This window comes from Nanorana parkeri, unplaced genomic scaffold, assembly GCF_000935625.1.
Source record: "Nanorana parkeri isolate BGI_ZX_2015 unplaced genomic scaffold, ASM93562v1 scaffold53, whole genome shotgun sequence".
In the NCBI taxonomy this organism is placed as follows: domain Eukaryota; kingdom Metazoa; phylum Chordata; class Amphibia; order Anura; family Dicroglossidae; genus Nanorana; species Nanorana parkeri.
In genome coordinates this window covers 2,377,206-2,393,083 of record NW_017306321.1, presented here as the reverse complement: position 1 = coordinate 2,393,083, position 15,878 = coordinate 2,377,206, and the positions used below count along the sequence as shown (strand labels likewise).

Here is a 15,878-nt window from a genome sequence, read left to right as displayed (position 1 = left end):
ACATGTAAAAAAAAAAAAAAAAGGATTGGTTAAGAATAGTTCATTGTGTAGATAAAATGTAAATAATCTATATTTGTAAATGATCACATTTTATGTCTAGTTGTTCTTGTATTTGTACACAGGTGAAGTCATATTTGCTGATTAAATGCAGCACTCGATGGGATTCCAGGTTAGTACTGTAGCACAGCGATTGTTGTGATTTGTAGACCTTCTCATCTTTAAAGTAAATATAAACTTAATCACCAAAATCTCACACAAGCTTTAAGATGTTAATGCAATTTTAGCTTCCATTAACCTTTAAGGGACTGTTAATGCTGGGAGCCGGAGGTGGGCTTCTCAATCACTGCAATTGGCTCTCACAAAGATCACATGATTGGGAGCCCATGCCCGATTCCCAATCGGTAACAGCGAGTGGTTTGAGTGGTTAGAGTTGATGTCAACCTTAATCCTATGTAACAACTACAGTGTAGGAAAACTGATGACAGATGCACACGAGGGATCTTGGTATCGTTAGTCACAGCTTAGAGAGAGGTCATCACACTTTGCTATGGGACCCGTGATCCGTAGTTACGCCCCTAGTGCCAACACACTTTGTGCAGGTGTAGTCCACCATTGTCAAGAAGCCGGTCTGCAGTGATGTTGTGCAGCTAATACTGGAGTAAATGCATGTAGACAGCACGTGGCTGAAAGAGGTTGAAGCAGATCAGCAGCACTGAGACTAAAAATAAACTAGGTGAAAAACAGATCAGTGACCAAAAACCATGCAAAAGTAGTCCTTGGTGGGTTGTAATACCATGCTTCTCCTATAGGTGGTGCTGTTGTGAGAATCCTTTCACGGCATCGTTTATGAGGAGTGGTGGGGCGTTATCCAACTGGTCTGAAGCAAAGTCATTTAGCTCACAATGGTAAACCCCTTACATGAACCTCATCGCTCCCCGAAATACTACAAACACAAAATGCACAGCTCACCCCTGTGATGCATCCTTGTAATCCACATTTGGTGCACGGATAACCCTCTTCTGGAGTAATTGTCTGAAAACCGGCAAAACCAACAAACGATGCTCTTCCAACGAAAATACAATTTTATTCCCCATGCATTGGTACAAAAACCACCGGCTGATGCGTTTTTGCCTTACCTGGCCCTAGTCATAGCCTAGGTCAGAAACGCGTCAGAGTTGTTTTGTGTACAGATGCATGTGGAACAAAATCTCATTCTCTTTGGAAGCGCATCTTGTGCCGGCTTTCTAAAACACACAACCAATTTGCATGTGCAGCGCCAGCGATGTTACACAAAATAAAAAACAATGAAATACAAAACCATTTATTTTATTTATTTCATCCTTTGGCCACATTTGGTCTCTCATTGTTCAACATACAAATACGTTTTGTTCTCCTTTAATAAAATATATAAAAATAGTGTGCATTCCATAGGGAAATAAACAAACAAGATACTCAATAAGGCACAACATTGTGCAGCATTTCCAAAATACTTATATATATATATTATAAAAATGAAAAGATTCAACCTCTCTGAGGCTGTTAGTATCTGACACGTCACACGTACATAGCTTGTGGTCACATGGACATCTCCTTTCCAGGAATTCTACCCAGAAAACAGAACTGGGTTTACAGTTGGGAACCGGAGGCACCTCATCCATAGGGGCTGCCAAAAAAAAATTGGCAATTTTCTATTCGATTAAATAAATCCTCTATCACGTTTCCTGCAGTGACGTGCAGTACCTTTGGCTCTGGGTGAGGCATTCCCCAGCCTCGCCCCCAGCATGTCCCCCCCCCCAGCCTGACGAAGCCTCACCCCCAACCCGGTCCCCAAGCAAGTGTGAAGGAGGGAGGAAGGGAGGAGACAGGGAGGAGCCTCCCTGTCCCTCACTTGCTCGTCGATGATCGATGGCCTCTGTTATTTTCTTACTTTTTTTGATTGGACTTGGACCAATGGCGCTTTGCCATTGGCCCAAGTCATCCACAGAGCTCACTCCTCTAACAACGAGTAGAGGCTGTGACAGCTCTTGCCTCACTAGTTAGGTTACACAAGCAGTGGGGAAGTCCGCTGCAGTGTAACCTAACTACCTGTCAAAAGCCAGATGCAGCACTGCCTGTGATTAACAGGCAGCGTTCCGTCCATGACATGTTACACGGCGAGGAGGCTTTCCCTGCTGTGTAACCTGATAGAAGCCGCTCGGAATGGAGAAAAAGCTGTCAGCTTCAGACTTGGAGCTGACATTTTTTTTCCTCCATAATACTAGGTGAGGCTCTGCCTCACCTGCCCCCCCTGACCGCACGCCCCTGGTTTCCTCTTCTTGTAACCTTGTAAATATCAGCAGGATAACTTCTTTGTGGCTTCTTACTTTGCTTTACAAATTGGAGTCTGCCTTGTAAAATAGAGGAATTGTAGCTTCTTCAGGAACTTCCCTTTAAACATAATATACTTACCTTAAAGCCCAACTCTTGGCAAATGTATGTTGTAAATGTCCCCCAGCAGCAGGTTTTGCTGTCCCCCTAGTTTTGCCACTAGATGGCCTCAGGCTTCTAGGTTGAATAACGCCCAGCGTCCTTCACCCTGGAACACTGAGGACATACTGTAATGCAGGGCGTCACAAACCTGCCCCCCGAAAGAGCTTCACCATGCTGCCCAGCACATGTTATAATGGTGCAGGGGGCAGCACAGAAGTCATCATGTCAGCGGTGCTCTCTGTATCACTGAGAACTGCCCACCGCTGTATAAGTAGCTAAGAGGATCCTGTGTGTCACGTGACCAGCCTGAAGACATCTGGAAAAAGGTAGGTATTAAAAAAAAGCTATTTTAAGCTTTTTTTAATAACTACCTACCTCCCCCCAACACACGTGGGGGGAGACCTGAGTTAGGCTTTAAATAGAATCGTAGGTAAAAGATATAGGATTGCCAGAGCACTGAGGGTTAGCTAAAGAGAAAGCAATGCAGTGACATTGCTTCGCAGCTCCCTTTGTCTGATTGACGGCCTGTTCACACCAGATTGTTGCTAGAACTGGTGTATTAACTCAATGCACGGTAATGCATGTTACGTGTGTTGGTGCACTGCCATTGCAAATGGCACTCCGATGCACCTTCAAAATGCACGTGCACTGCAGCACTGTACAACACACAGTGCCCCATAGGTTGCAGTGCACTGTGTTAAAATGTAAACAGCACCTATTTTTTTCATGCACTAAGAAGCTCTGCAGCCCATTCATTTTAAATGGGCTCCCCTAACACACGCACCCCAACACATGTCAACACAAGGAAATGTGTGCTCTGTGTTGTGGTGTAAACAAGCTCTAAAAGCACCTACTGAGCCATTTGATAAAAGGTGAGTTACTGTTGGGATGACTCATTCAGTTCAGTAAACATAGGGTTTCTTTTAGCATTGTATCAGCAAAGATATAATGCTAGACCTGAAAAAAGATAATAGAGCTCCATCTGCTGGTGATAAAGGAGAATGCACGAAAATGTGCAAAAAAAAAAAACCAAACACTTGACATGCTTCATTCTTGTGGCATAGAGACAAAATGATCATCTGTAAATAGGCCCAGAGGTGTCACCTTCGACTACAGGAAGACTTTCCACTGCACGGCCCACTAGGCCTCACCGTTAGGCTCCCCCGCACCTACCTCTTGGATCCCTTATTCCTCTGAGACCCTATACAGTTGCACAGGTTGAACAGACAATAAGCCCATCGCTGATACTAATTCTTACCTGTCAGCCAAGTTTGAAATGGTGGGTAAGTGTGCCTATAATATATTGCCTATAAGTTCCAACACTGTAAAACCAGGCCTGCTCATAACACCATGCATTAGGTATGGGCAGCCTCTGGGTACTTCAGCTAATGAGAAACTACAAGTCCTGTTAGCAGGCAGGTCATTCTCAGTCTTGTAGCCTCTTAAGAGCTGATAGGTGAAGCGCCTCCCACGCCTGCCATTTGTAGACCACAGTACTGAAGGATTTCATCCCTGAGGTGTCAGTTGTAAATGCTGCCAAACAAAGGAAGATTTCAAACACCTATTAAATAGCACAAACAATCACCATGATGATTTTCTGTCTGTAGGAAACATAAAGCGTCCTTCTATACCCCCCACCCTTTCATTCCCCCCAAAAATGCCCATATGGTCGCAAGAAGCTCTTGCATTGCATTGTTACATTGTCCATGCTGGTTGAGTTTTCCAAGTCTCTTGCTTTTTTTTTCAGAACTCGGAGTGTCATCAAGGACCAGCCTCAAGCATCATCATCATCATTAGTCTCAGAGAAGAACGTCACGTTTGTGACTTCTCCTGGAGTAAGGAGTAAGGTTGCCCTCGTTCTAGTATCCTGAGGGTCAGAGTACTGAGGAAATGCAAAGTTCTCACTCATAAATAATGGCTTTCCGTGCACTTCCTGACAAAGTTTCTCATGAATACAAGCTCCCATTGTTCACCAAAGTGTGCAGTTGGCACAAAAGCCTTCCTAATAATAACGGTTCAGGCTCCTTGTCCCCGGGATGTCCGGCTGCCCGTTCATCCAGATCTCTCGGATGATACGCTCCCTCTCTTCGAGCCTTTGCGCCCTCTCCAGCTCCTCGGCAGAGGTGAAAACGTTCATGTTTAAAGTCCTCTCGAAGCGCCGGTGCCTCCTGGCAGACAGGTCAGATGTGGTGTCGGAATCATCATCACTATCGCTGCTGTCGCTGTCGCTCTCCTGCTTCCTGGGCGTCTTCTTCGCGGTGGACCTCCTGCAGTCGGTCTGACAGGATATCCTCATTACTAGAGCCACCAGGGTCAAAATGAGACCAATGCACACTCCAGATACAAAATATAAAGCTGCTCTTTCCGGGTTTTCTGCAAGAAAATACAAAGAATGTGTCAGAGAATGAATAGGCAAGGCGAATGTTGCAGAGAAAAGCCAAAAATTGATACAGCACAAATAATCATAAATATGGGATCCACTCAATTGCCCGAGTAGAGCGAAGCAAAAGGGCCACAAATGTAATGTATTGCAGGTTACCAAGCCTTAAATATGGCAGCTACATAGTACATTGTCATGTGATCCTGATAATTCCACTGTTCCTGTAACTTCCTGTGTACTGAACTGATATCTCAAATGATGTTAATGGTTTCCAAGTTATCTTCTGTAAACTAAGTCAACCGCCCATCTCCTTATGTAATGGACATGAAGAGAGGGTGTTTGTAGCAGTCTAGGGCAGCCTTTCTCAAGCAGGGTGCTGCAGCACCTTGGGAAGCCTTCTGCTTTCCTCAGGGGTGCCTCAAAATTTTCACACAGCGTCACGCCTTTCCATGGTGTAGGCAGGCTTCTAATGTGAAGTGGGCTCCTGATGTATAGCGGGGTTCTTAGTGCTAGAGGGGGCTTTGATGAGAAAAGAGGGGGTTCCTTATGTGCAGGGGCTACTAATGTAAGAGGTACAATGATGTGAAAGGCAGGATCCTGATGTGAAGGGGGGGCATCTGCTGTATAGCGGGGCTCCAAGTGTGAGAGAGGTGCTTTGATGAGAAAAGAGGGGGTTCCTTATGTGCAGGGGCTACTAATGTAAGAGGTACAATGATGTGAAAGGCAGGATCCTGATGTGAAGGGGGGGCATCTGCTGTATAGCGGGGCTCCAAGTGTGAGAGAGGTGCTTTGATGAGAAAAGAGGGGGTTCCTTATGTGCAGGGGCTACTAATGTAAGAGGTACAATGATGTGAAAGGCAGGATCCTGATGTGAAGGGGGGGCATCTGCTGTATAGCGGGGCTCCAAGTGTGAGAGAGGTGCTTTGATGAGAAAAGAGGGGGTTCCTTATGTGCAGGGGCTACTAATGTAAGAGGTACAATGATGTGAAAGGCAGGATCCTGATGTGAAGGGGGGGCATCTGCTGTATAGCGGGGCTCCAAGTGTGAGAGAGGTGCTTTGATGAGAAAAGAGGGGGTTCCTTATGTGCAGGGGCTACTAATGTAAGAGGTACAATGATGTGAAAGGCAGGATCCTGATGTGAAGGGGGGGCATCTGCTGTATAGCGGGGCTCCAAGTGTGAGAGAGGTGCTTTGATGAGAAAAGAGGGGGTTCCTTATGTGCAGGGGCTACTAATGTAAGAGGTACAATGATGTGAAAGGCAGGATCCTGATGTGAAGGGGGGGCATCTGCTGTATAGCGGGGCTCCAAGTGTGAGAGAGGTGCTTTGATGAGAAAAGAGGGGGTTCCTTATGTGCAGGGGCTACTAATGTAAGAGGTACAATGATGTGAAAGGCAGGATCCTGATGTGAAGGGGGGGCATCTGCTGTATAGCGGGGCTCCAAGTGTGAGAGAGGTGCTTTGATGAGAAAAGAGGGGGTTCCTTATGTGCAGGGGCTACTAATGTAAGAGGTACAATGATGTGAAAGGCAGGATCCTGATGTGAAGGGGGGGCATCTGCTGTATAGCGGGGCTCCAAGTGTGAGAGAGGTGCTTTGATGAGAAAAGAGGGGGTTCCTTATGTGCAGGGGCTACTAATGTAAGAGGTACAATGATGTGAAAGGCAGGATCCTGATGTGAAGGGGGGGCATCTGCTGTATAGCGGGGCTCCAAGTGTGAGAGAGGTGCTTTGATGAGAAAAGAGGGGGTTCCTTATGTGCAGGGGCTACTAATGTAAGAGGTACAATGATGTGAAAGGCAGGATCCTGATGTGAAGGGGGGGCATCTGCTGTATAGCGGGGCTCCAAGTGTGAGAGAGGTGCTTTGATGAGAAAAGAGGGGGTTCCTTATGTGCAGGGGCTACTAATGTAAGAGGTACAATGATGTGAAAGGCAGGATCCTGATGTGAAGGGGGGGCATCTGCTGTATAGCGGGGCTCCAAGTGTGAGAGAGGTGCTTTGATGAGAAAAGAGGGGGTTCCTTATGTGCAGGGGCTACTAATGTAAGAGGTACAATGATGTGAAAGGCAGGATCCTGATGTGAAGGGGGGGCATCTGCTGTATAGCGGGGCTCCAAGTGTGAGAGAGGTGCTTTGATGAGAAAAGAGGGGGTTCCTTATGTGCAGGGGCTACTAATGTAAGAGGTACAATGATGTGAAAGGCAGGATCCTGATGTGAAGGGGGGGCATCTGCTGTATAGCGGGGCTCCAAGTGTGAGAGAGGTGCTTTGATGAGAAAAGAGGGGGTTCCTTATGTGCAGGGGCTACTAATGTAAGAGGTACAATGATGTGAAAGGCAGGATCCTGATGTGAAGGGGGGGCATCTGCTGTATAGCGGGGCTCCAAGTGTGAGAGAGGTGCTTTGATGAGAAAAGAGGGGGTTCCTTATGTGCAGGGGCTACTAATGTAAGAGGTACAATGATGTGAAAGGCAGGATCCTGATGTGAAGGGGGGGCATCTGCTGTATAGCGGGGCTCCAAGTGTGAGAGAGGTGCTTTGATGAGAAAAGAGGGGGTTCCTTATGTGCAGGGGCTACTAATGTAAGAGGTACAATGATGTGAAAGGCAGGATCCTGATGTGAAGGGGGGGCATCTGCTGTATAGCGGGGCTCCAAGTGTGAGAGAGGTGCTTTGATGAGAAAAGAGGGGGTTCCTTATGTGCAGGGGCTACTAATGTAAAAGTGACAATGATGTGAAAGGCGGGATCCTGATGTGAAAGGGGGGGGAGGGCTCTGATGTGAAGGAGGGCACCCCATATGTTGTGTTTTTGCCCCCCTTAAAATCCATACCAGACACCTATCTGGGATAAGAGTCTGATAATGGTTTTGAAGGGGGTCACACAGTGGCGTTAGAAGGGGGGTGCGGCCTGCACCCGGGTGACACCATTGGAGGGATAACACCAAAATGATTAACAGTCATTTTGGTGTCACCCCCCCTGAAAAGTCGGGCACTAGGTCATGGACCAAGAGCCTGACAGCTGCAGGAGAGAGAGAAGGGGACCCGGCGGCATATCTCATCCCGCCGGGTGGACGTCCCCTCCTCTCTCTGCCAGTGTCCATCACCAAGATGGCTGCCGGCAATTATCAAAAAAATTACTGCGCATGCGCGATGACGTCACAGCGGGGTGTCACCCGGTATCTGCTCCCGGGTGACACCTGGTTTTAGGTCGCCCCTGTGGTCACACTTATGCTATTTACATTTTAGACTGGGATGCCTCACGATTTTGCATATTTTAAAGGGTACCATGATTAAAAAAGGTAGAGAAACGCTGGTCTAGGGTGACCACGTTGCTCCTTTATGGATACAGTTCAGTGAGGGAGTGTTGCCACCCTAGGGCAGGAAGTGCTTTCTTAGTAAGATCACAGGGTGAAAACAAAGGAACAAAAACCTAAAATAAAGGAGAGCCACCACATCTAAGGACTGGTAAGCTGCAATATATAACATTTTTGTTTTTGAGTGTAGATACACTTTAACGCCCAAAGTAGCATTTACTCACCTTTCCTCGTTCCCATGCCACTCAGTTCAGCTATCAGGAGCAAAGTAAATGACAAGACACGTCCAGGTATAGGTGTTCATGTGACTTATTACTCCTTTCCTATCTGACTGCGCTAGGTGCCTCATGATTGATGATACTGGCAGTCAAGAGAAGCGACGTAGGAATCTATTTAAAGCTAATAAAAAATGTTTTTATTAGCTTTGGATACTAAGAGTTGTTAGGTCTTTATTGGTGTCCATGTCCCCATTGCCAATGGGGATACCTGTTCAAGTAATGACTGTATTTGAGGATTTCCCCAAATTTTGGGGGGATTTTTTTTTCTCACTACCTGTTGTGTCTTTTGGGCAGGAATGAATGGAAATCTTCCCAAAGGGACAAGGAGGGAAAAAATGACAGGGCTTTACCCCTTCTCTATTCTATCCACAATAAAAAAATTAGGCCAAAGGCTTTGGCTTCAGATACATTGGATTACAGGATCCCTTCAAACCTTGTGCCCACAAAGGAAATAGTGTTACTACTTTGGGAACGGTGCCAAGAGGTCCCCCGAGACTCAGAATTCTAGATTTACAACATATCAATTGAAAATACAAAAGTCTGTTCTAGAAGCCTGGAGAAAATATAGCCCCAAACGGTTTCGCCTTAGTAGTTGACGTATCTGATTGTGTCACTTGCATCCCGTCCACTCCAAAGAATGAAACTTAATCCCCGCACAACATACATTCACTTAGAGGAACCACGCTGGCTGCCTGCCCAGACCACCAAAAATTAATTCCAGCACGATCAAGGTTTGATTTATCATTTACATTTCACTGTGTTCCTCGCTTTTCTCTACAAAATCTCAATGATCTAGCCTTTCCTGTGCTGCTGCAGCCGTCTGGCAAACAGCCTGAGAACAGATTAGATGACAAATGGAGCACTTGGGAACTTCATAAAGTGAACTTCAGTGCAGAATAACGTCTTGTCGCGTATTATTAAAACTCGGGAGGAAAACGGTATACAGACCCCATAGCAAGACATGTCATCAAAGATAGTGGGGATGGTTGTTTCCTATGTGTCTCTTCCCCCTGCATCCGAAATTCCAGAAAGCCTAATACAGCAATAAATCCGGGACACACAAAATCTAATGTTCTTGGGGCCTCTTTATAAAAGGTCATCAATTTTCTTATTCTCCTGTTTTCTTTTGGTCTCCATACATATTGTGACTTTCCAAGTTTCGTGCAGAGTGTTCAATGCTGCCATCAAAGACGGTTGACAAGATTCTCTTTCGAAAGAGTTGGGCTATTGTTAATCTCTTCTGAAAATACATAAATGGGACCTGTTTTATCTGACACAGGAGCACAGCTGCATGAAATTAATCAATTAAAAAAAATTTGAATAATCGAACACAAAAATTTTAATCATTACCAGCCCTAATTAAAATTATTATTTTTTACTTATTTTTTTCTTAATTTTTATTTTATAATTTTTTTATCAAGTTTAATTTTCTTTTAATTTTGTTTTCACTTTTATTGCTATCACACAGGAGCCTACAAGCCCCAGTGTGATAGCATTTTGAGGTGACAGGTTCTCTTCAGTTCTGTATTGAACATGTCACCTCCAACGCAGGAGTTCTAGCACAGCATTGTGCTGGAACTCCTGTTACAGCGAAAGGGAAAGGCTGCGAGTGCAGCTGTCCCATCTCACTGTTTACACGGAGCAGAGTGGAGAACGGACGTTCTCTGCTCCCCATTCTCCTTCTGAACAGAGGATCTCAGGCCGACGGGGAGAGAGAGGGAGCCGGCAGGGGGGACAAGGAACAGGCTGCATACAAGTGATCTTGGCGACATCGCTGAGATCACTTGTAAACGAACGAGCGGCTTCCCCGCTGTACATTTAGCCCTGCTTGCCTGAAGCACGGCTAAATGTAGAAAACAACTACTCGCCCAGCACCCGGAACTGTATGTGCCGGGCGTTAGGAGATTGGAATACCACACCCCTGCTGTCCCTCTGCTCCCTGTTGCCCCAAGGCCGGGCCTCAGTTGACCTTGTGGGAAATCCGGCCCTGATTGCAGAAATCTGTCTTTTATATCTGTCTGGAGTTCAGCGTTACCCATTTATGACTAGAGGTCGCTGAAGCCTAGATGTCAACACCAAATCTAGAAGCGCTGGCTATCTTGAGAATAAAGTTGGCCATATGCTGCTCAAATTTCATTCGATGCCTGCTGACCTGGCTAACATATAAGCTGTGGGTGGCCCTGTCGGCACTACTCCATTCAAAAGAGTTGAGTTTTCAAATCGACTTCTGTGGAAGGAGCCAGACCGAAAATTGTTGGCAGAACAGTTGGCTATAGTCAATATTTAGGAACTCAAACTGTCAGAATATAATAGCTGGCAGGGGAGATTCCACCATCCACGCTTGTGGTATGACTTACCAAGAAAGAACTACTAGTATATGGTCACATGTGTGACTTTTGCCTACAAAAATAATTTCAACATTGCTGTTGTAATAAAATACCCTGTTCAGGTGCAAAGCACCATGACAGCATAAGGCTTCAGTTGTAAACAAACCCAAGTGATCACCATAAATAGCTCTCATGGCGATGACATGGTCAGGAACCAGGTTGATTGCTTCCCGATTGTTAGGGGAAACCCAGAACTGTCATATGACTGGTGTGTTAAATGTGCTTTGGAGCGTAATCAAAACGCCCCGGGCCAGTAAGTTGGAAATCTGCACTGCTGCTCTCATGCATGGGGACCACAGCGATCCAGATCTCCATTGGGCTGACATTTCCCCGGACAGTGCTACAATCAACAACGCTCATGTGACTTGAGCATCATTGTTGATTAGAGCATTGTGTGGGGAGCGTGATGGACCCCTGGAGATGTAAACTACTGAATTCTGTGTGAGAGCAGAGGTCTGGATCTCCAGCAAGCTTCCGGCACTGGGCTCTATATGAGTAAAGTTCCTCTTTAAAGAAGGACTCCAGACAGAAGAAAGCTTAACCCTTGCAGTGAGAACTAGCCCCACACTGCAGGGGCTAAGTGCTCATTTTCACCTTACCACAGAGGAGCTGGTGCGAGCGTCCGTCTGGGTCCCACAAGGGAGAGCCCTCACCCTATTCCAGGTATCTGTTCACAGTACTACTACTACTACTACTATTGGTCTCTGGGACCAGATCGCAGTGATTTCGGCCTTAGCGGTTGCTAGGGGAGAAAGCTGTCCTCAGAAGATTCCAATGGCATCCTACAGATCCTAAACCCTCTCTCTCCTATTGATGTTGCAAATAAATACCCTAAAAAGACCCTAAGACTCGAGCCGTTCTGTCCGTGAGTGTCGGTGTGCTGTTGCTGATCAAAGGGGACCGGTAGCTGGAACCAATAGGTAGGAGAACCTATTTCAATATTCAGCGGCTCCTTCGGGGGTGAGCGCTACACATGGAACATGCGTATAGACTGAATAAAGCACACTGGTTCCAAGTCAGTTACTCAAAGTATTGAAGCAAAATGGTCACCATGACAGCCAGACAACAAGTATTTTCATAAGAGGTTCTCAGCGGCAACCCTAATGTTTCTGGGTTATAACTGAGTAGATTCTGGGTTATAAATGAGTAGAAGTGGAAATCTGGGCTGTACATAGACAGAAGTAAGGGGGAGATTGCTATGAGAGCTGTCTGTCCTTGTAGAGATTACAGAGCACTACAATAGTTTCCTCCTGAGTTATTACAGTGGTTTATTCTGTGCACAGTGAAAGGATTGCTTCCCCTTTTGTGCAAGATTTTCCCCATGGCACCATGATATCAAGCGACACTTGTGATCTCACCCCCCCAAGCCCACTACTATGTTTGTATGTAGAGTAAATTAGAGACGGGTCAAGGACGCAGTACCCAGAAGTATAACATGGAGAACTATAATTACTGTCATTTAGGCCAAAGTGGAGATAGGAGAAATATAAAAAACGATCAGATATGCATTTTACTACTTCTAGCTCAAGTTGAGAACATTGGGGCAAGGGTGAATCTTCGCTATTGTTTTTTTTTGTCCCATTACTAAGCACCGTGTCAAAACCTCATCTTTTCCATGAGTTTGCAAAACATAGGACACTGGTGAAATGGGCTATAAGACACCCAGGCGCTTGGAGTCTTAGCTACCTGCTCACTTTATTCATTAGCTTGCACCAAAAAGATGATTTTGACATTCAAGAGAACCCATTTTGAGACCATTTAGTGTCAACCAGGTAGAAGACCATATTTATTTCCACAACAAGTGCTGTGAAATATGGCTTTGATGATTCCAACTATCTCTACGAAAGGAAAGCAGACTGAAGTTCAGCAGAACGCGTTGAAGCTTTAGAAGGGTTTATAGAGAGATGTAAGTAAACACAGATGTGTTTTATGTAGTGTAAAACTGGCCAGCAAACAGTTCCAGACAAACTTCAGGGTAAGGTTTGGGTTGTGTCATCTTCATTATTTATCGCATTAAGGCTTATCCAAGGATGAAAAGCTAAAGCTGAACTTCGGTCAGCTTATACAAATTATGGTTTTATAAGCCCCCACCCCCTTTTATGGCTAATGCCCATTTAGTCTAGTGCTATGTAATATAGAGGAACACTTACCGTATACCTCTCCAAGAGGGGCTTTGTGGCACTAAAGGGGATATGAGCTTTTGACTACACTGAAGTGCAGCTATTTTATATTTAACCTTCATTTATATTAGATAAATGACTTGTTTTCTTGTTGTATGTGTATGCAACTGACACAAACTAAGTACACAGGTATTTAACGAGCAGATAGAACAAAAGGCCAAGCTAAAGTGTGTGGTTCTGATGGAAACATCCCATCACTTTACTGACTCTTCCTTCTGTCACCGTATATATTCATGGACTCCCCACTTTACTGTGTATGTAACCGTGCGTGGACTCCCCACTGTATGGTGTATGTAACCATGGACTTCCCACTGTATGGTGTATGTAACCGTGGACTCCCCACTGTATGGTGTATGTAACCATGGACTTCCCACTGTATGGTATATGTAACCATAGACTCCCCAGTGTAGTGTGTATGTAACCGTCGACTCCCTACTGTATAGTGTATGTAACTGTGGACTCCCTTCTGTTATATTATCCAAGCACTCATCCACTGTCTATAAAAACTCTTACCCATGGTCAATAAATCAGAACGGTCTATTATATGCATCTTGGTGCTTGTGCATCTATTCACTTGCAATTGAAATATTGATATCATAACTTGAAACCACCGACTAATGTTATGTTGAAGAAATCCCTTACATTATAAATCCCAGACCAGAGGGGCGTAAGGCTAGCCATACATGAATGTAACAGAATTTGGTATGCACCAATACCGAAGCAGGCTTCCCAGCCAATCAGCATCGAGCTGGCCAAACAGCCGGCCAATCAGCATTACTCGCCCCCGGCTTCCTGATTGGCCGGGAAGCTGGCTTGATGGCGGTTTCCCAGCCAATCACAATCAAGCCGGCCAAACATTATGGAGCCAGCTTCCTGGGCAATCAGGAAGCCGGGCGGCATGTCATTACCTGCTGCCCAGCTTCCTGATTGCTTGGGAAGCTGGCTCCATGCCAGCGCAAGCACTGGTATCGGTACTCGATGGAGAAATCTCACCTGCCAGGTATTGTATTCAGAAAGGCGGCACACGGCTCCTTCAAATTTTTCAATCACAGTTTGTTGAGCTGGATGGTGCAGACAGGGCCACCCATGACTAAAAATGATTTTCAGTGATAATGCCACTAGACTTGAACGTGCGCTAGAACTTGAACTGGCCTCTGTGAAGGAGCAGCTAATGACTCTCATAATTATGATTACACAGCTCTTACACCTTTACAGAAAGTTAAATATTTGACATTTAGCTTTGGGTTGCAAAACACAAACAAGGAGAACATTGATAAGTAGGGATAGGCTCCCCATGCTCTGTGGGAACTCTTCTGTTGGGAAGGAAATCTCTTTCAAACTTCCTGCTCACCATTAGAGGTCACACAAAGCACAAGCAAAGAGGAATCGGGGGTATTTTGAAGGTCACTAGCTGAGAAATTTTCGTGCCTAGTGACACCCCTGATCTCCCGACCTCTTATCAACTACTATCTAGTCCTAAAACATGTGATACATCTACATGAAATGAAAGTAAATGTTAACCTGACAACTAAAATGCCATATAAGCTCCAGCATGGCATTGCAATTGTAAAAGTTATTAAGAAAATAAATAAAAAATATGTTAAAATCTGTTGCTTTCATTAAAGTGCATGGCTAGCGAAAAGCCTGTTTTCGGTAATTATTAGAATCCCGGTCGAGTTTTTATTGCTCTCGCTAATCAGCAGTGAGCATAAGTTTAGCTGAGTGCAGCACTATAGGTCTGACTCAGCAGGAGGGCATGTCTGACCTCTGTAGAGAGCCCACTGACCACCACAGAGAGACCACTGCTTCCACACAGAGAACAAGAGCCCTTCTCTGCAGAATGCAAGCAGGGGACAAGCTTTTTTTCTCAGACCATGACTATTTTCTATTGAAAGTTAACTATAAGAATTTGAACACCTTATATTGTGATAAACCTGGAAAGTATTTACCCGATTTAAACTGAACGTTCAATTGGGCTTCAAGTCCGATCGTCATTTATCACTTCTAGCTATACATAACTGGCATATAGCTATTTATGGTAGGTCAGATTTTGGTGACCATTGGATGCCAACAGTAGCTAACTTACATGGTGAAAGAGAGCCTAGAAAATGAATGCCTATATATACCACAAAAATGTCAGGGACAAGAGTGGAGGGGTCTTCAGGTGACATTAGTTACAACATGACAGCCTATGGCAGTCATATTACACTTTCATGTTCGGACACCCACCCAACAGCTGCTGATCTTGGGTCACTGCTTGTGACTTGTAACATGTAAATAAAGACATCCAGCAAGTCCAGCTAGTAAATGGGGTTTTGCAGCTCGTGAAGGAATGCCGGAGTATTTATGGGTAGCAGACAGCTGTGTGCAGCGTCTTATACAGAACAGTAATAGAGTAGCAGGTGCAGGCACTTCAATCAATGGCCATTATTTTGTGATTATTTCTCTTTGTTTGCAAAGGCACAGTTTACAGTTTACGATAATACTTTTTAACCATCTCTGAGACTTAGGTTGTAAGTTACACCCTAAAGTGACTGAGCCCTTGGCAGATGTCTCACTTGCTACCTGTTGTCCTGCTGCCAGTAGTTCCATGGCGAAAATGTTTAAAAATGGAGTAACTACCATAAGGAACATCACTGCTTCTCTTTATGAACAACATCATTATTTACAGAATAGACGCTTAATGTGAAATTACTTAAACCTGTGTTTTAAATCTATGTACCAAACTAAATGCAGAGCTGATACATGTGGGCACTTCTGTAGTCCTGCAACGTGTGGCTCTCTTAATTATTTAAATTTTGACTTCAGCTCCTGAAGTCGAGCTTGTGGTCACATGATTTATCCACCCAGCAATGTGCACTGCTGTTGGAGCTGGAAG

General features: G+C 45.1%; 1 protein-coding gene across 1 annotated transcript in view; it reads right to left on the bottom strand.

The window, feature by feature from the left end:
• Positions 1-4,134: 4,134 nt before the first annotated feature.
• The window catches only part of EVA1A (eva-1 homolog A, regulator of programmed cell death), a 278,261-nt gene continuing 266,517 nt past the window's right edge, over positions 4,135-15,878 (bottom strand). Inside the window, exon 9 of the mRNA XM_018575472.1 lies at positions 4,135-4,842. Within this exon, the coding sequence (XP_018430974.1) occupies positions 4,472-4,842 (371 nt within the window). The 3' untranslated portion in view covers positions 4,135-4,471. The remainder of the gene's footprint in view (positions 4,843-15,878) is intronic.